Raw genomic sequence first — 21,507 nt, forward strand, 5'->3', positions numbered from 1 at the left:
ATATAATTACATATACCAATATATAATTATAATTTATATATAATTATATGACATATATAATTATAATTAGTTATATATAATATATATACCAATATATATTATAATTAAGTTACAATTATATTTTATATTTTATATAATTTATAATAATATGTAATATATAGTGAAGATAATCTTTGGAGGTATAAATATAATACATATATGCATTTTTTACCTTAGTACATAACATTATAATTCTCTCCAAGTCTGTTCCCTGGCCACAAATTCTGAAAATGCTATGATTAATACTAGAAGCTTCAATTTGGCTTTTGCCGTATTATCAAACAGAATTTTTAAATAGCTGAGTTCCATATTCAATGGCATATTGAGGAATTACTATTAATTTTTAAGTGTGATAATGTCATCATGATTATTTTTTAAAGCCATCTTTTAGAAATATATACTGATGAGATGAGGTTTTAAAATAATGAAATTTGCTTTAAAATAATTCACTGGAGAAGGGGAAAGTGGATGGGTGTAAATGAAATAAGATTGGCCATATATTGATAATTGATGAAACTGTGCTATGAGTATATGAGGGTTTATTATATGATACTTTCTACCTCTGCATGCATTTGAAAGAGCCTATAAAAAAACTCGCAGAACCTTGAAGCTGAAAGAAACATTAGTGATCACTGCATTTTACAGACAAGGAAATCGAGGCTCAGCATGGGAAAGGGACTGACCCGTGGTCACACAGCTAGTCAAAGCTAAGCCAAAATCTACTGTGCTGAGGCCTGGTTCTCCTCAGTTCCCACTGTGATCACCATGATGAACTGAAATCATCTGGCCCTCCCCAGAACTTCTTTGTAGATCATCTTGTTTTCTCTAATACAAGTTCACAGCCATCCCTGGAAGGATAGTGAGAATTAGCGAAACAGATGCTTTCCTGTTATCTCCTATCGGTTTCAAAATGTGACCACCACACATTTGGCTGAATAATTTATATAAAACTCCACTGTAAATTCTGCAGTAGCTCATGTCCGTAATCCTAGCACTTTGGGAGGCTGAGGCAGGAGGAGCACTTGCAGCCAGGAGTTGGAGACCAGCCTGGGCAACATAGCAAAGCACCATCTCCACAAAAGCAAAAAAAATTTAATTAGCTGGGTGTGGTAGCATGCACCTGTAGTCCCAGCTACTCAGGAGGCTGAGGCTGGAGGATCATTTGAGCCTAGGAGTTTGAGGCAGCAGTAAGCTCTAATCACACCATTGCACTCTAGCCTAGGTGACAGAGTGAGATCCTGTCTCAATCAATCAATCAATCAATGAAACTACACTATAAATGCAATGAGAAGCAGCCTGAGTCCTGAGGAGCAAGCATACTGACACAGAAACAGTATGCTCTGGAGTCATTTATCATCCATGTGAGATGGTCAAGTGTACTGTAATGTGGCTACAAGAACCTGGGCTTGGCGTCAGCTAGCCTGCATCTACATCTTGTTTTCATGGCACCCTATCTGTGTTACCTTAGGCAAGTTATCTAACGCCTTTGTGCCTGTTTCCTCACCTATAAAAGAACAGTAATAATAATACCTACCTCTTATGGTGTTGTGAGAGTTAAATTGGATAATGTGTGCCATGTGCTTAATGTCCACACACAGTAAGTGCTTGATAAATATGAACTGTTACATAACCTCAAGCAAGTGCCTCAGCTTTCATAAGCCTCAGTTTCCTCTTCTCTAAAGAGAGGGGCAATAATAATTCCTACCTCTCAGGATCATGATGAGGATAAAATGAGGTAATGTATGTAAAGTGCTTGGCACAGAGAAGAATTCCGTAAATGTTTGTTTCCTTCCTTCCACAACTGTCTTTCACGTTGATAAGTTGAATGTCCGTCCTTCGGAGAGGCACAATTTGATTTGAGAGCATTCAGCAGAGCCAAAGTTTCCTGCAATCACTCTGTCTGCCTCCTCCAGCTCAGAGGGCTTCTTGCTCCGAAACGGATCAACAAAGGAGAGAGGACGAGGAGAGTGCAAGGAGGCCAGGCCAGCCTGTATACTGCTCACAGCTTCACAGGGCCCTCTGCTCCAAAGGCCGTGGTCCTCTTGAGCTTCGGGCTGGGACTGTGACTGTGAGTTTGGCTGTATTTTCTTTAATAAGGCATCTCACTTTCCCAAAATAGGCAGCACGTGGAGACACTGCCCCATGATGCTGACTCACTTTCCCTGGCCTCATTCTCTTTTCCAAAAACCATGAAGGGCATGACCGGCTCCTTCTCCAGCAGTTTGGTGTCTGCCTCCACCCAAAGGGCTTGCTGGGTGTCCATATGCCTCTCTGACACTCTGCTGTCTCCTTCAGGACCTTCCCTTCATTGGCCTGTCCCTTCAAAGACAGGGATCAGACCCTTGGTCCTTAGCACTCGATATTCTTCCTTGACATCTCACTTGCTCAGAATTTCACCCACTGCCTTCCTGCTCGTGGCTCCCATCTCTCTGTCTCCCAAGTTACAGGTAGGCAAAGACAAGCCCTCCTTCACAGCTCTGACCTGGCTCCCCTCCAAGCACCTGCATCTCACCGTATCCCAAGCTGACTCACCTCCACCTCCAGTAACTCTGTCTTAGGTGGAGACACCGCCAGCCACCCAGGAGTTACCCTTGACTTCTCACACTGCTCTCACAGCCAAATCACCACTAAACACTACTGATTTAATCTCCTAAATATGGCCTGAGTCTGTTTTCCCCTCCCTAGCCCCAAAGCCTCTCTCTCACCCCAACCTTCCAAAGACCTGCCAACGCAATAGATCTAGAATGTGCATCCGTCATTCCCTGGCTCGACACACTTCAGCATCTCCCAATGGCCAGACATTCCCAAACACCAAAGTGACTGCAGGAGGTTCACCCTGCAAACATGTTTAAATGCAGATTTCTCAGCCCTGCCCATGAAGAGCTGGATGTAATTAATCTGACGTGGCACCTGAGAATCCAGGTTCCTGACAAGCATCCCAAGGAATTCTGATCCATATCCAGGATCGAGAACCACCCGCCCTTAGGAGAAACCTCACACTCCAAAGAGAATCTACAGAATCATCTGACTTGGCTTATACCAACCTCTTCAGCTAATCTTTAGCCAGTCCCTACTTTGTACTTAACCTTCCAGCAACATCAATGAGTTTACAGATCCCTCCTCACTCCACTCTTGCCCTGCCCTCTCTACTTTACTGGCTCTTTCCTCTGTCCTTTCACCTGTCCACCCATGAGTCAGTACAATGTTGAGAGGAAGGACCCTGGGGTCCAACTGCCTGGATTCCATCCCGGCTCTACTGTTAACTGGCTGTATGACCTTAGGCAAATTCCTAACCTCTCAAAACTTTAGTTTCCTCTTCTGAAAACTTAGGACAAAACCATACTCTTCTTAGAGTTGTTGTAAGAATTAAATGAGATTTTTAATCTGTACTGTTAACCCCTGGCTCTAGGTCAGCACCCAGTCAGCCATTGCTCTTGTTATTAACATGATGTTCCCCTCCTCACTCTCAGCTCCAAGTCTCTATGGGTGATCCAATAGGAAAGTCTTTGACCCTACGCATGCATCCCCAGCATGTTGTTGCCACAGTGATACCCAGGAAATGGCACCTGGATGGATGAATGAATGAATGAATGAGGTTTATTGTACAATACTACCCTATGATGAAAAGTGGATACTTTATTAAAAAGGAAATCCTTCATTTTGTAGGTTAAATACACCCTGACTTTAAAAACATATTAGCTAATAACATTTAGGGTACTAAAGAGCATTGAACCCAAAAATGTTTTCCAGGTCTCCGATGTTGACTTGAGCTGATTTTCATTCACGGAAGCCCCTTTTCAGTCACCATTCAGTGATGCGATTGCTCCACAAATGATCCTGACAATGGGGTATCCCAGATTCGTTACACTGCACCAGCCAAATGAGCCACTGCCGCTAACCGTGAGCCATGGCAGTCCATTGCTGTCACTTAACAGCCAATATCATGCTCACCTGCCCAGCACTCCTCCCCTGCTCTGCTCTAACTGCCGTCACTAATGGCCACTTCTGCCCTCCTGTGTCCTGCACTGCCTGCAAGACCAGCCTGTTAGGATTCTCCTATACAAAACTTCTATACTCCTCCACCTGGTCTCATCATAGCAGCCTGAGCTTACAGTGAGTATTTCTGCCTCATTGCCTTTGCTCATGCTGTGCCCTGCCTGGAACGTCATTTCCAACCTTCTTCTTTAGTTGTATTATTCTTCATCTGAAACCAAGTTCAAAATTCCACTTTTTCCATGAAGCCTTCTTTGATCATCTCAGACCACAGTGAACTCTCCCTCTTCCCATACTGATGGTCTTTATTACTCATGTCATTCTTTTATTCATGCAGCTAATATCTAATAAACACCTATGTGCTAGGCACTAGGTACCATGATGACTAAAAAAGAAATAAGCCTGTTTTTCAAGGTGCTTAGAGTCCTATAGAACTGAGCATGTACATGTTGTCATTGTAATTTCTCTCCATGCAGTGCCTGGTGTCCCCACCTGAATAGTGGGCACCTTGAGAATAAAATTCGTGTGTAAGCTGGTTGGCATCCCCAGTGACCAGCACAGTGCCTTGTTTGATACCAAGTGCTCAGCAAATATTCATTGATAACACAGTCCTTGGTAACACCTGGAGTGATGGGGACTCAAGGAGGGGCAGCCTCTGCAATTTAGTATTGCCACTAATACTCATTTATCCAGAAAGCACTAATCGAACCCCTGCTGTATGCTGGCCACCTGGCTGCCACCCACTAGCCCAGAGCAGAGTCCCCCTCCAGCTCAGCAGCTCTCCTCACCTGGACTGGCTGGCCCTGTTCCACACAGTAACCAAGAGACGCTTCTGATCATCCTCCTCTCGGACAGGACTGCAAAGTCAATCAGACCATTGGAGTGTTAGTTAGGGCCGAGCTCTAGACCATGGCTGACTCATAGAGTCAGTCATAATTCCAAAAATGTGGAAGTAACATCAACAGCTGGTTAAATAAACTATATTACAAATAAAGTAAGAGATGAGTACCTCCATACATAAAAAAGTTTATATTATGTTGTTAAGGATAAAAAGGAGGTTACAACATGCTATTATAAAACAATTCCATTTTTGGGCTGGGTGTGGTGGCTCACGCCTGTAATTCCAGCACTTTGGGAGGCCGAGGCGGGCAGATCATGGGGTCAGGAGATCAAGACCATCCTGGCTAACACAGTGAGACCCTGTCTCTACTAAAAATACAAAAAAATTAGCTGGGCATGGTGGCAGGCGCCTGTAGTCCCAGCTACTCCAGAGGCTGAGGCAGGAGAATGGCGTAAACCCAGGAGGCGGAGCTTGCAGTGAGCCAAGATTGAGCCACTGCACTCCAGCCTGGTCCATCTCAAAAAAAAAAAAAATTCCATTTTTGTAAACAGACACACACAGACATACACACACATGCAAACATACACACCCACACAAATTAAAAGGTCTGAAAAGAAATACAGTAGGGCATATCTGTGAGTAGGAGGGCGATAGGTGTTTTCTATTTTCTTCTTTTTACTCATCTATATTTTCTATTTTCCTGTCACAACCAAAATTCCTTTATGTAGTAAGAAAAAAACCAAAATATTATTATTAATTTTCACTAATAGGAAAATACAAAATGTCCATTACCTTCCCATTGGCCCCAGAGTTTAGAGATTGGGGAAAGGAATACTAATAGCTGGTACTCTGTGTTTTGTTATACTGTCCCATTTATACCCCACAGCTCTCTGAGGTTGCTACTATTATTAGCCCCATTTTACAAATAAGGAAGCCAAGGCTCAGAGAGGTTAGAAAGTTGAAGTAAAAAGGGGGGGCAGGGAGGTAAAACATCCTTCAGCTTGGAAAATTCCTTCAGCTAAAGGAGAAAGCTTGGCCCAAGGCACAGTGGGAAATTGCCTACACTTTTTAGGGGCTGCCAGCCCCAGGCTGGGCATTTTAGTTATGAGAGCCAGCCAAGTGATACCTTATCACTACGGACCTCACTGCCGGGCCCGGTGCCAGGGATGCAAGGACACGAGTGAGTGAGAAAACAAAGACATCCTTTAGAAGGCACTGTTTTGTTGTGTTTTCTTTTTTTTTTTTTTGCATAGACCCAGTTCTAGATTTGGCAAACAGAGCTGTTTCCAGATAAACACTCCTTCCCTCTCCTCTCTAGGGCCCAGCTGCACCAGACTCTTACAGGAAGAAATGCTCGTGGAAAGCTGGGTCTCTGCAGTCTGGAACAGTCTGCGTCTTCTGATGGTGTAGTCTATTATCTTCAGGGATCACAGAAATCTTGAATTGGAAAAAAGAAAGCATGATTAGCGGATCTCATGGCCCACCTAAGCTCAGCAGCTGACTCTGCACATCTCCAAGTTGGAACAAGGAGCCCAGGGCAAGAGGCATTGGAAGCAGATGCCAGGACAGGGCCTCATGGTGGGTGGTACCAAAAAGGCAGCCACGGCTCAGCCAGAGCTGCGGTACGACTTTATCATCTCTGCTCTTCCCCCAAGCAGAATGGTTTCCCCAGAAGTGAAAGATCTCCTCTCTTAGAAGTTCCCAGCAGCTGCTGAATGCTCCCTTCACAAAGGTTCCAGGTCAGCCTCCTGCCAAGGCCCCAAATCCATGCTCTCACCCCAGGGCTGTTCTAGCCCTGCTCCTGATCAACTCCTTGCCAGCAGGGGCCTCTGATCAGCCTGAAGGCTTCAGGAAGAAGGCTGAGGGCCAGCACCTGGCACCCCAGCTGCCACACTTTAGGAAGTTCCTGGCCTTTGGCTCTCACTGAAAGTAGAGCCCCACTCCTGCAAGGACCCTGTCTTTACAGCAAAAGCCAACCCAGAAGGATCTTCCAGCTCTCAGAGACACTCCCTCCACTCTACTGCCCAAATCTGGCCATCCTGCCCCTAGTTTGGGGTGAAAGTGGATGAAAACGGTGCTTTTCACAAGAGGGCTTGGGATCGCCTGTGGATTTCAGCCATCCACATACTCACTGTGCCCACCTATGTGGATGACCAAGATCTCCCTTAAGATTTTGGCTGTTACAGGAAGTGCCAGGGACCCAGCCGAGCTAAGGGAATGGGTCTGTTTCAGCACTGGGCCCAATAAATGCCTATTGACAAGATGAGTGAGACGGCAACTGCCTCCTCAAAGGTCACCAGCCCCACAGGTGTGCTGGGACCTTGGGACTGAGCCCAGTAACATGACCCCTCAATATCCCGCTCCCCACCTCTGGCCCCACCACATACCTTTACATACGGATCACAGGCGCCAGGCTGTTTGCTGATCAGGCCTTTACCTTCTATAACTAAAAGAGAAGTCAGACATTGGGGTGGATGAATGGAAAACATACACACACACAGCGAGCAAGAGAGACACACATAGGAATATCCACCCACACGAATAAAGAGACCTGAAAAGAAAAGCGTATCTGTGAGTAGCAGGGTTATGACCCCTACTACCAGGCCCTTAACCTGCATAACCACCATTGGCTATTAACCTGCTCCAGTCTAGGCCATTCCCACCATCCCCCACGTTCTGGCAGCACCCTCACCAATGCTGCCAATTCAATTCACCAAATGAATGGAGTATATTCAATTCCCTGAATCTTATAGCTGGAAGAGAACTATAGTTTATAGAATCCAACCCCTCATGTAATGGGGAAAATGAGGCTTCGGGGAGGGGGGCACAAAGATAGTAAGAAACTTGCCCACAATCACAGAACAATGGGAATGACTGTTGGATTTGGAACCCATGTCTCTTGACTGCCAGCCTAGTGCTCTACCACACAAGACTGCCTTCTAGGAATGAAGGGGCCACTGACGGTGTGCCATGAGCCATACTGTGGCACTCACGGTATGCCGTGAGCCTTGCCGTGGCTGGCGGACAGCACAGCACAGGCGTCACAAGCTGGGGCCTCAGGGGGTGACGGACCCAGGCATGAATCCAGCTGCACTGCTTACTCACCATGTAAGCTAGAGTTGCTTTGCCTGGGACAGAATTTGCCATTTTAATGGATTAGTGATAATAACATGCACTTCACATGGTAGTTGTGCCAATTAAATGAGGTAATGTGTCTGAAGTGCTCAGAGGAGTGCCTGGTAAATAAATAATTGCTCAAAACATGTTTTCTAAAGAAAAATAATAATAAATAAAGGCAAGGGGAGAGGTAATAAAGGCAAGGGGAGAGGTGTGGGGTGGGTGCAGGTGTGGTCCCGATAGTAAGCAGCACCATTTGCCTGAAGTCTATAGAAAGCAGACAATAGACCTGATAGAACCTGAGCCTCTGTTCTATCTCCTTTTACATGTTTTTTTGTTTGTTTTTGTTTTCTTTTTGTTTTTGTTTTTGTTTTGAGATGGAGTTTCCCTCTTGTTGCCCAGGCTGGAGTGCAATGGCACGATCTTGGCTCACTGCAACCTCCACCTCCCAGGTTCCAGTGATTCTCCTGCCTCAGCCTGCCGAGTAGCAGGGATTACAGGTATGTGCCACCACTCCTGGCTAATTTTGTATTTTTAGTAGACACAGGGTTTCTCCACGTTAGTCAAGCTGATCTCAAACTCCTGACCTCAGGTGATCCACCCGCCTCAGCCTCCCAAAGTGCTGGGATTGCAGGCGTGAGCCACTGCACCCAGCCTTATGTCTGGTTTTCATTGAGCCCTAGGGTTCGGCTCAGACAGTACTCCCAGTAGTCTGAGGTGCAAGGTCTGGGAAGCCAAAGGAAGGAGTGGGGACTGGTGGGAAGGGATGAAGGGCCTGAGACTGGGGTGAAGCCAAAGCAAACTGTGCAGGACAAATGGAGTGGTGGAGGCCAAGATGCATTTTGCAAAAACTGTTTGCACAGCCGGAGTCAGGCCCTGGCAGGCAGAGAATACCCCTCTACTGCTCCTTGGGAACTTCACATTGAGTCCCCCATGGCCAGGACCAGAGGACCCAAGTGCCTACTAGTCCACTCTGCCCAGTATCCTAGTTACTGTTCCTGTGTGCATCCCTTCCCTCAAGGGCATGGTTCTTGAAGGCAGGACCCAGGCCTGGTGACCTCCTGGGTCTCTCTGGCCAGCAGTGGCAATGAACCGGACCCAGTCCCTGCCCTCATTGCATTCTCAGTCTGACGGAGAGACCAGACACAGGTGGCACAGTGTAGTCAGGGCTGTGACAAAGACACAAAGGAGAAAGCAATAAACCCAGCCCAGACAGGTGGGTCGGGGGGATGATTCCTGGAGGGGGAAACAATAAGGCAAAATGAGTCTTCCTTCCTGAGTCTTAATGATGATGAAGGCAGGCATATTTCTTGCAAAATCAGAGCAGAGAGAGAGTTATTTTTCAAAAGGAGTTAAAAAAAAAAAAAAAAAAGACAGGTTATTCCAGGCACAGTGAACAGCGGGTGCAAAGGCACAGAGGCAGGAGCAAGCAAGATGCATTCAAGGGAATGCATGTAACTGGATAGAGCTGGAGGTGGAGGGTACCTTCAGCAGCAAGAGCCAGGGAGGCTGGAGAGATAAGGCCTTCTGCGCTAAACAGAAGAGTCCTGGCAGTGGGGGCCATGAGAGCAACTCATGTAACTATTTATGTGCTGGATGGAAGGATGGACACATGGACAGACAAACAGGTGGAGTATGAACTCTTCCTGTGCTGTGCTCCAGCCATGCCAGACAGCTCTTCAAATGCATCCTGCTCTCTCTGACCCCCAGGCCTTTGCACTTCCTAGCCCTGTGCATGAAGTGCTAGCCACACCCTCCCTGCTCCTCTCTGCCAGGCTCACGCCCATTCCTCCTTCAGGATACTGTGTGGACATCACCCCCTCCGCCAAGTCTTCCCTGACATCCCATCAACACCACCTGGACAGGGGTGGGTGCTTCTCCTTGGTGTTCCCAGCCCCTAGCACAGAGCTAATGCTCAATCGCTATTTTGGAATGTATGGGGTTTTTTTTTTTTTTTTTTTTTGAGAGGGAGTCTCGTACTGTGGCCTGGGCTAGAGTGCAGTGGCATGATCTCGGTTCACTGCCACCTCCGCCTCCCAGGTTCTAGTAATTATCCTGCCTCAGCCTCCCAAGTAGCTGGGATTACAGGCATCTGCCACCACGCCCAGCTAATTTTTTTGTATTTTTAGTAGAGACGGGGTTTTACTATGTTGGCCACTTTGTAGGCCTGGGCACAAACCCCTGACCTCGTGATCCACCCGCCTCAGCCTCCCAAAGTGCTGGGTTTACAGACGTGAGCCACCGTGCCCGGAGAGTTTTCTATTTTATCTAACAAAAACTTATACAGGATTGACTACAAGTTCAGCACTGTTCTAAGCACTTTACTAATAGTAACTCATTAATCTTTGTAGCAACCTGTAAGATACATACTATTACCACCACTACTTGACCCATAAGAAAACTGAGCTTGTTCAAGGCCACTCAGCAAGTATCAGAGCCAGGGTTCAAATTATAGTGGTCTGGCTCCAAAGACTGTGATCTTAGCTATGATACTATGCTGCCTGTCAACCAATGAATAAACAAATGAATGAGGAAAATAGAGAAAAGAAGAAAGGATGGAATTAAAGAAGGGAGGGAAGATAGGAAAACTCTTCTGTGACCCTGCTCTGCTGGGGCCAAGAAGGAAGTTGAGATACCCAGGGGCAACTGTAGCCTGTCAGTGAGAAAGGTCTACCATGTGGAGTCTAGACATATCCAAGGCAGGACCAGGGCTGCTCTGTAGAAAGAGCCCTAGGTGAATACTGGCTTTTATCAATAGACACATGGCAGGACACTATACAAGAATGAGAAAAGAAGCCTTGGCTTATGGTGCCACCATCCCCTGACCCCAGCCCCAGGCAGGAAGCTGAGTGGCCCGCCCCTTCCTTGGTGAGCTTGCACAAAGCCATACTCACTGTGAAGCAGCAGAACCCGGTCCTGGGCATCAATGGACAGCCTCAGCTGACCTAAGGAAACAGCAACAGAAACAACCTTGCCTCAGCTACCTGGTGGGTATGGTGGAAAAAACTGGAGGAAAGGTGACAGGAATGCTGTTTTGTTTGTGTGAAGCCATTCAAAGACTCACACAGTCTCTGGCTGGAAGGGACCTCAGAGTTCAGCCCCCGCTGAACTCATCAGGAGTCCCTTTCGAATGCCTCCAGCAGTGGTTGTCTAGCCTTGCTTGTGCCCCTCTGGTGATGGGAAGCTCACTACTGTACGGGCAGCCAGGTGGATGCTGGGAGCTCTCACTGCTGGGCCATTGTCAAATGTTGGTAAAGGTGTAGGAAAACAAGTACTCTCATTCTCTGTTGGAGGGAGTGTAAATGGAGGGTAATTTCTGCCAAGATCTACTGAAATTTAAATGTGCATATTCTTCCACCCAAAAGTCTTCATTCCAGGTCACTACTGTAGACAAACACAAACATGTGCACACAAAGGCTGGCACTACAGCATTGTTTAAGGAAAAACTGAAAATACCTGAAATGTTCATCAATATAGAAATAGTGAAGTAAACCACCTATAGCTGTACATGGAATAGTATGAGCTGTTATAAAGAATGGAGGAGCTCCATATGACCTGGCAGGGGAATATTATTGAGAAAAGTTTTAGGTTTTTTTGTTTTGTTTTTGAGACAGGGTCTGGTTCTATCACTCAGGCTGGAGTGCAGTCATGTAATCATAGCTCACTACAGTTTCGACCTCCTGGGCTCAAGCAATCCTCCTGCCTCAACCTCCCAAGCAGCTGAGACTACAGGCATGCACCACAGTGCCCAGCTATTTTTTAACTAATTTTTATAGAGAAGGGCTCTTGCTGTGTTGTCCAGGTTGGTCTCAAACTCCTGGGCTCAAGCGATCCTCCCACCTCAGCCTCCCAAAGTTCTGGGATTACAGGCGTGAGCCACCACACCCCACAAAGACGAGTTTTTAAAGGAACACGCACATTTCAGAACAATACATAGGGTATGTATCTGGCAGGGGAGGGGGGTTTCTGAAAGGATGCCAAATTAAAAACAGTGATCCCTTCTAGAGAATAGACTAGGAATTGGAGGAGGGTAGTCAAGAGGAATTTCAGTCTATCCCCATTGTTGTTTTAATAATTGGAATATATCAATGAACTATAGCACTTTTATAATTAAAAAGAAAGGAAAGAGGAAACAAAGGAAGAAGGAAAGAGGCAGGAGAAAGGAGGGGAGGAGGAGAGAGAGCAGGGAGGAAGGGAGGAGAGCAGGGAGGGAGGGGATGTGTAAAGAGAACAGAAGGATGGGGCTGGAAGGCAGGGCAAGAATGAGTGGCCAGGCGAGGCTTATCCCCTGGCTTTTCCTATTTTTGTTTAAAGTTTTTAAAAAAGGAAAAAACAGGACAAAACTTCAGGTCATCCTCACAGACACCCAATGGCCTCCAGCCAAGACAGAGAAGAGAGAGAGGGCCACACTCCTCTTCCTCGGTGAGAGACATCGAAAATGTTTCTCTCAGTCCAGTAGACTTTCCCTGGGACCTCAAAAAGCTGCTGAACTCAGTCCACCCCATGGACAGGCACTGGAGACATCAGAGAGCAGGGCAGGGCACATCTACCAGAAAGCCCAGGCATGGCTCCATCTATGACGACCCTGACTAGTAGTGCCCTCCCCCTTTCCAGTCACCTGTAGCGATGGGGAGCTTGCTTCCTGCAGTGGGAGGCCTTTCCCCTTTGAAAGAGCTCTGATTATTCAATGCTGCATCTTATATTAAGCCGACAGTGGTCGCTCAGTAACTTTCATCACCCGGATCTAGTCCTGCATTCTCTGGGCTCTTTCCTCTAGACCTGAACTCCAAAGTTCTTCCACAATCCCTCGCAGCACAGTGAGACATCCCCTCATCATCCCATCTGGCCACCTCTGGACATGCCTCATGAAATTAGGCTGGCGGCTGGGGCTGTGCTTTGTTGCTGGTTAGAGGACAGGTTTGGAAAACCCTTCGTGTCTCCTAACTCTGAATAAGTCCACCAATCACTGTGACCCAGACATCACTTGACCCTCATACTTCTGGTGTTTAAGCTTCAGTCCCAAGCAATTCAGGCTTCCGCAAACCCTGGTCCAGCCCTTCATCCATCAGAAATATCTGCTGTTCTCCTGTCCAGGACCCAGATCTCAGAAGCCCAGGAATCCTCTATCAGTTCCAGCCCTAACTGCCCTCTTCTTTCAGGACCACAGTGGTCATGGATGTGAGGTGGAGCTAATAATAGGGGTTATGGCACTCTCCAAGCTGTGATCAGATAACGCTGGTGGGTGAGGAAGACTCCTTGGATGAAAGGCGCCGGGAGAACTGACGGTATCATTATCTCAAAGTCTGAGCAATTGCTTCACTGTGGCTCCCTAGAGTTGAGAAACCTATGAAAACTGTGCCCGATCTAGTGTGGGGTGGGAGAGAGGGAGGTTTGGAAACAGGCAAATGAAGCCAGTAGTCATGGGTTGAATTTCACCAACTCAAAGACACCTATGTTTAATATGAAACATTTGTTCTGAAACTACTACCTGTGCAAAGCCAGCTCTGGCACAAACATGCTTGGATCCCAAAGCCACAGGAGCCCTGTGCTCCACAACACCTATCACCTAACAAACAGTGGCCCTTTGCCCAGAAGTCAGGGTCAAGACATCTCCAGACACAAATGGTCACTAATTCCATTTAGCAAATATTTGCTGGGCATCTGCATGAGGCTGGGCAAGTGCCTGCCCTCACAGGGCTCACAGCCCAGTGGCTAGGACAGGGACTTGGGCAAGGCCAAGCAGGAAGCTGGAGCTGACGAAGGGCTAGGGACAAAGGCTGACTCAGGATTGAGACGAGTCTGCACCGTACTGCACAGCTCCCATTCCAGGTCCTGCCAGCCAGGGGCTTCTCAGGAAGGCCAGGGTGCCCTGTACCCTGTTACAGCAGAGAAACCAAACCCAGCAGACCAGACTCCAGGCTCCCCAGGCCAGGACACACCAGCCCCAGTTCACAAGATCCCTCCCTCGGCCATGCCTGTCCCCTCCTTCCCCTCATCAGGCTACTCCACCAAATGTCTGACACACAGGTCCCTGAAGTCATCTTGTCCAGTCTCCTCATTTTGTAGCCAGAACAGTCATGCCTGAGATGGAAGGTGATTTGCTCTGGGCCCAGAGAATCCAGGGCTGGAGACTAGAACTCCACCCCAACTCCAGCACTCTTTCCTGTGCACAGTCTTCTGGAACACCCACAGCCCTCTAGCATGCACCTCCTCTACTGTGCCCGCTGTGTTTGCCAACACAACCTTCAGATCCAGGGACAGAGAGAGCCACCAGGGACAGTACCAGGTGCCACAGCTTTTCTCAAGAAACCAAGAGGTTAGCTGGGCATAGTGGCACATCCTATAGTCCCAGCTGCTTGGGAGGCTGAGGTGGGAGGACCACTTGAATCTAGGAGGTTGAGCCTGCAGTGAACCATGGTCACACCACTGCACTCCAGCCTGGACCTTGGGGAACAGCGTGAGACCTGTTTCAAAGAAAAAAAAAGAAAATGAAAAAAAGAGAGGGCAGCCTCCTAGAAATGTCTCCAATCTAGAGAAAGAAACCTCCAGGTGAAGGGGAAGTTGGGCTTAATCCCTGGAGCCTTCAGCTCACCTAGGCACCAGCTAATTAGGCATCCTTTCAGAACCACCCCCACCCCCGCCACTCGCCTCCCTCCACAGATACATACCATGTGTATTGTTCTGAAATTTGCTTGTTCCCTTAAAAATTTGTCTTTGTGGCGTGTGGTGGCTCGTGCCTGTAACCCCAGCACTTTGGGAGGCTGAGGTGGGAGGATCGCTTGAGCCCAGGAGTTTGAGACCAACCTGGACAATACAGCAAGAGCCCTTCTCTACAAAAAATTAATTTAAAAAATAGCTGGGCACTGTGGTGCATGCCTGTAGTCTCAGCTGCTTGGGAAGTTGAGGCAGGAGGATTGCTTGAGTCCAGGAGGTTGAAGCTGTAGTGAGCTATGATTGCACAACTGCACTCCAGCCTGGATGACAGAACCAGACCCTGTCTCAAAAAACAAAAACCTAAAACTTTTCTCAATAATATTCCCGCCCCTACACCTCTGGTTTTTTCAACACTCCCAGTTCCTCCCTAGACTCGGGGAGTGTTCAGGCTAAAGGACTTGAAGTCATCCTCATCGAGATTGGGCAGGGCCCTTCGACAGGGCACGGCCCCTGTTCCAATGAGACCACAGTTGGGCACCAACACTATGTGCAAAAGGTGGTGATGGATGCCCAGAGAAGCGTGTACCAGGGCCCAGAGCCAAAGGGAAAATAGACAGGGCACCATATGGCAGGAAAAATACTGGACGGGAGTCAGCTTCAGAAAGCCTGGAAAAGGCAACAAACCCATATTCTGCTGGGCACAGGACTTGAAGAGCTCAGACTTACTGGGCACCATGGAAATGGATGTGGACACCAGCTAAAGAAATTCAGTCTGGCAGACAACACTCAATAGAGGACCACAGGAAGATGAACTCCAACCCGCAGGCCACCATTAGAAAGAGACATACTCAGACAATAAAGGAAGTAGATGGGGACTGCTCACCTTTGCTAGACTCAGGGATCAGCTGGAATGTGTCCCGGGGGAGCCCATGCCACCCTGAGATGTGCAGAGAATACACCTATGATGGACTTGCCTGGTTAGCATGAAGCAGCAGGCATCCTAAAATCCAATTCACCCCAGAAGCTGCTGCCCATTTAAGAACTGTCACATGTTAAAAGCTGCAGTAAGGGTGATGATATCCAGATGAACATACAAAGGCAGCTGGTTCTACATGGAGCCTAGCCACCCACTAACATCCACAGATTTCCCCTCCATTTATAAGGACACGTCTGTACTCAAGTCTTGCTCACAGGAGAGAGGTAGCCCAGCCAGATGCCAGGCACACCCTCTCTCTGTGGTCTTCAGCTGCCTCATCCACACCCCAGCCCTGATCCAGGCTCAGAAAGGGTTAAGCATGTGTTTACCAATTTCACTGCCTGCTTGATCTAAGGGAGAAATGGTAGGCTGTAGTGGCACTAGGAAACAGGCAGCCACACAGCTCTACGGACATAACCCAGGAGAATCTCCCATGGCTACTGTGTTAAAAGAGAGAGAACCTTGAGTTCCATTCAAAAAAGTGGCCCTGGTTTGTGAAGGTGAGGACACAGGACTCACAGTGCCGGGATAAAAATTGTGATGGGTCAGTTCAATCCCCTGGACTCTCTGCTTCCTGTGAAAGCTGATACTAATGTGGTTTCCCAAGCTTTTTTTCCTTCCAGAAAGACATTGCTCTGGCCAGCATAAGTCAGAAATTCTATTTTTCAGCATAAACTAATAAATCAGCATTCAGGTCTCTTGATAATTTAGATTCCCATGGATCACTCACAAGGGATTCTAGGTCCATCTGGGCAAGCTGGTAAAATAACACTCCTGAATCTACTGCAGTCAGCATCGACTCTTGGCTAGCAGTCCTGTGGGGGCTCAGACCCAAACATCCTACAGGATTCATGCACATCTCAACCCAGAGTTCAGGACCATAGTGAACTACCAGGCTAGGCACACACATGGAGAGAACAAAGTCAATGTTTCTTAGAGGTTTACTAGGTACTCAGCACTTTACTAAAAGCTTTTTATTTCCTTTATTCCTCATGATAACTCCATGAAATGGTTACTACTTTTTTCCCAATTTACAGGCAAGGAAGCTGAAGATTATTGTGAGGTAAACAGGTTGGCTGGGCATGGTGGCTCACACCTGTAATCCTAACACTTTGGGATCATCCTGCAGCAGGATGATCACTTGAGGCCAGGAGTTTGAGACCAGTCTGGGCAACATAGCAAGACTCTGTCTCTCCAAAAACTTTTTTTTTTTTTTAATTAGCCAGACGTGGTGGTGTGCACCTATAGTACCAGCTATTCAGGAGGCTGATGCGGGAGGATCACCGGAGCCCAGGTGGTTGAGGCTGCAGTGAGCCATGATCTCACCACTGCACTCCAGCCTGGGCAACAGAGTGAGACCCCAGCTCAAAAAAAGAGCTAAAACAGGTTGTCCAAATCACACAGCCAGTAAGTAGCAGAGGTGGCGTTTGCATTTAGGCAGTCCAGGGCCCCCACTGTTAGCCTCTCTATACCTATGATGGGTTTAAAATTTATCAACAAAGTCTTTGATATTCTTCCTTTCAAGAGGTGAAGCCTAGTTCCTCCCTTCAGACATGGGCTGGACTTAGTGACTTGCTTCTAACAAATAGAATGTGGTGGAAATTACAATGGATGACTTTCTTTTTTTTCTTTTTTTTTTTTTTCCTTTTTGTGGAGAACGGGGTCTCGCTGTATTACCCAGGCAGGTCTCGAACTCCTGGGCTCAAGCTATCCTCCCGCCTCTGCCTCCCTGAGAGCTGGGATTACAGGCGTGAGCCACTGCACCTGGCTAGGATGACTTTCAACATTAGGATATTAAAGGCATTATGAGTTCCTTCTTTTTTTAACAGCTGCATTGAGATATAATTAACATATCATACATTTCATCGATTTTATTTATTACTGAGATGGAGACTCACTCTGTCACCCAGGCTGGAGTGCAATGATATGATCTCAGCTCACTGCAACCTCTGCCTCCCAGGTTCAAGTTATTCTCCTGTCTCAGCCTCCCGAGTAGCTGGGATTACAGGCATGCACCACCCACACCGGGCTAATTTTTTTGTATTTTTAGTAGAGACAGAGTTTCACCATGTTGGCCAGGCTGCTCTCGAGCTCCTGACCTTAGATGATCCACCCACCTCAGCCTCCCAAAGTGCTGGGATTGAGCCACTGCGCCCGGCCACACTTCACCAATTTAAAGCATGTAATTTTCTTTTAGTATAATCACAGGATTCTGTAATCAACCACCTCTAACTAATTTTGGAACATTTTCATCCTCTCCTAAAAGAAATCCCATACTCTTTCTCAGTCACATCCTATTCCCTTCTCCCCTCAGCCCCTGTCAACCACTAATCTGCTTTCTGTCTCTAAGGACTTGCCTATTCTGTATACTTATGCAAATAGAATCACACAACACATGGTCTTTTGTGATTGACTTCTTTCACTTAGCATAATGTTTTCAAGGTTCACCCATATTGTAGTACGTAATCGGTATTTTATTCCTTTTGTGGCCAAATAATATTCCATTGTATGGATATACCACATTTTGTTTATCCACTCATCTGGTGATGGATATTTCGACTTTTTCGCTATTATGAATAATGCCGTTTTGAACATGTGTGTACATATGTTTGTGTGATCATGTGTTTTCATTCCTCTTGGATTTATACCTAGGAGTAGAATTGCTGGGTCAAATGGTAACTCTACATTTAACTGTTTGAGGAACTGCCAAACTTTTCCAAAGTGGTTGCACCATTTTACATTCTGGCTGGCAATGTACAAGGGTCCCAATTTCCCCTTAACTTCTTCAATGCCTGTTATTGTCTCTTTTTTTTATTATAGTCATTCTAGTATAATTGTATCTCATTGTGGTTTTAATTTGCATTTCCCTGATAACTAATGACATTGAGTATTTTTTCATGTGCTGTTAGCCATTTTTCTTTGGAAAAAATGTCTATTAAAATCCTTCACCCATTTTTGAACCAGGTTACTCATCTTTTTATGGAAGTTCTTTCTTGCTTTCACTTTTGTATCACTTGCCTAGAGGGAAGCCAGCTGCCACATAATAAGGAAGCTCAAGCAATCCTACGAACAAGTCCATGCAATGAGAAACAGAAGCCTCCTAATTACAGGTAGCAAGGAACTGAGGCTTCCTGCCGAGAGCCATGTGAATGAGCCCTCTTGGAAAGGGACCCTCCAGCCCCAGTAATGCCTGCTCGGACAACTGCAGGTAGGCAGGCAGGCAGGGAGAAAGGAAGGAGGGATGGAGAGAGGGAGCAGGGAAGGAAAGGATGGAAGAGGCAGGGAGGGAGGAGAAAAGGACCGAGAGAGGCAGAAAGGGAGGAAAAAAACAAAAACCAACTCAAAAAACTTAAAAAACATATGTAGAGGACTTCCATTTCTGGGATGACAGATCCACTGAGGAAAACTAGAAATGCTAAACAAAGTATGTTAAAGCATCTTCTTAGATAAACAAGAGAGAGAGGAGCTACCAGACAGGATCTAGGGGGATGGAGGACTGTAGAAGGAAGCCTAGTGTCTTTCAAGAGGCTGAGGGAGTTTCTGCCTGCCTCTCAGGGCTAGAGGAATAGGAACAGGGACCAGGGCCCAACGAGAAGCAGGGTTCTTCTGAGCCCCACATTTTGCGTAGGGACCCTGAAGGGTTGCTCCATAGGAATAGGATGAACTGTAATCAGACACAGCTCCTCTAGGGACTACAGCTCGACTTCAAGTACTCTCAGTCCTAACACTGAATTAAGACTATCCCAGTGACCCTAAGCACCTGATAAACGAAGATTTTTTTGAAGGAAGTATCATCCTAGGTCTGCATTGAGAAGAAAATAATAATAATAACAACTCTGTGCCTGTACTGTTTGTTTGTTTGTTTGTTTTGAGTCATGGTCTCACTCTGTCACCCAGGCTAGGGTACAGTGTCACAATCATAGCTCAGTGTAGTCTTGACCTCCTAGGCTCAAGTGACCCTCCTGCCTCAGCCTCCCAAGTAGCTAGGACCACAGGTACATGCCATCAAGCCCAACTAATTTTTTTTATTTTTTGTAGAGATGAGATCTTACTATGTTGCCCAGGCTGGCCTCAAACTTCTGGGCTTGAGAGATCCTCCCGCCTCGGCCTCCCAAAGTGCTGGGATTACAAGCATGGGCCACTCACCACTCCCAGCCATGTGCCTGTTCTTTGTTATAGACACAGTACGCCTACAATGTAGATCCAGAAAGGTTGAAAGAAAAAGGATGGAAAAAGGTATGTCAGGCAAATATTAACTGAAAGAAGCATGGGTAGCTATGTTAATATCAAGAAAAGTAGACTTTATCCCTACTAGAAATAAAGAAGACTTCACAACAATAATAGACTTCATAATAAAAATTCCAGCTCACCAGAGAGATAATAATTCTAAATCTGTATGTTGTTAATATAGCTTCAACATATGTAAAGGAAAAACTGACAGAACTGCAATGGAAAATAGGCAATTTTATAATCGCAGTGGGAATTCGAATATATCTCTCTTAGTAACTGACAGAGAAAACAGGAAAAATCAACAAGGATACAGAATATTTGAACAATATAAAGAGCAAACTTGACCTAAACTTGACATACACAAACAGCACTGCACCCAACTGCTGCAGAATCCTTTTCAAGTACATACAGAACATTTATAAAAACTTACTCTCTTTGGGAGGCCAAGGCAGGCAGATCACATGAGGTCAGGAGTTCGAGACCAGTGTGGCCAACATGGTAAAACCCCACCTCTACTAAAAATACAAAAATTAGCCAGGCACAGTGGTGGGCACCTGTAATCCCAGCTGAGCCAGGAGAATCACTTGAACCTGGGAAGGGGAGGCTGCAGTGAGTTTACATTGTGCCACTGCACTCCAGCCTAGTGACAGAGTGAGACTCAGTCTCAAAACAACAACAACCAAAAAAAAACTAATTCTATGCTGAGCCATCAAGTAAATCTTGATGAATTTCAAAGAATTAAAAGGATAGAGGTTATATTCTCTGACTAAAATGCAAAGTAAATATAAAAATATTACCAGAAAATCCCCAATATTTAGAAATTTAGAAACATACTTCTAACTAACCCAAGGATTGAAAAAGAAATGACAATGAAAATTAGAAAATATTTTGAAGTAAATGATAAAGAAAAAACTACATTATCAACATGAGTCTTCTGAATACTAGAAATGTTCAATTTTTGACTCTGGTGAAAGCTACAAAAGTATTTCCTTTGTGATAAGTCACTGGATTGCACATTATTGGGGGGGGACACTTTTCTGTCTGTCTGTATAATATTTCAAAAATTTTTAAATGTTTAAAAAGAACATACAAAGCAGAATGGGAAAAGTGGTCAAAGGGCTATTTACAGGCCAGAAACTTTGAGGAATTTCTGAAAGCTCCCGAGCAGATGGACTCTGAATGACACAAAAGCCAACAAATACTGAGGAGTATGACCAGCAAATGATGAGCTCCTGAGAAACAGTTGGATAGGTTTCCCCAGCCATGCCAGGGAATCTCCCAGGCTCAGAGCAGCAGGAATGGAAACACGTGCCAGTCAGGGGCAGCTGGCAGGGACACGTTGAAGGCCTCCAGCTCAGGGCCTGACCGTGCACTGCCCAACACACCACGCAGCTGGCTGGCATCTGTTCCCAAGCTTCACTCTCACTACAGAAAATGAATTATTTATCTCCATGGCTTCTAAAGAGAGGCAGAGAAAGGAGTGGAACGGGCCCCAGCTAACATTGTGCCAACACAACAAACATGAGGCAAAAAAAAAAAAAAAGTTAAATGTCGAGCAAATCAATGACACTCCTAAGTCTACTATGTCTCCAGAACCACATCTTCCCAACTTCCCTCTGGCAAATCAGGGACTCCAGGCAGGTCCTCTAGAGCCTGC

General features: G+C 46.3%; 1 protein-coding gene across 4 annotated transcripts in view; it reads right to left on the reverse strand.

Annotated features, from left to right (window-relative positions):
- The window catches only part of RGS3 (regulator of G protein signaling 3), a 135,400-nt gene that overhangs the window by 106,716 nt on the left and 7,177 nt on the right, over positions 1-21,507 (reverse strand). For all 4 annotated transcript variants that reach the window (XM_033237726.1, XM_033237724.1, XM_033237725.1 and 1 more), the window contains 4 exons: positions 10,885-10,935; positions 7,261-7,319; positions 6,216-6,310; positions 4,821-4,889 (listed from right to left, as the gene is read on the reverse strand). Coding sequence is in view for 3 of the 4 variants with exons in the window: in XM_033237724.1 (XP_033093615.1) it covers positions 4,821-4,889; positions 6,216-6,310; positions 7,261-7,319; positions 10,885-10,935 (274 nt within the window). In the remaining variant the exon portion in view is untranslated. The remainder of the gene's footprint in view (positions 1-4,820; positions 4,890-6,215; positions 6,311-7,260; positions 7,320-10,884; positions 10,936-21,507) is intronic.

Source organism: Trachypithecus francoisi, unplaced genomic scaffold (assembly GCF_009764315.1).
Source record: "Trachypithecus francoisi isolate TF-2019V2 unplaced genomic scaffold, Tfra_2.0 Lachesis_group16, whole genome shotgun sequence".
NCBI classification, from domain to species: domain Eukaryota; kingdom Metazoa; phylum Chordata; class Mammalia; order Primates; family Cercopithecidae; genus Trachypithecus; species Trachypithecus francoisi.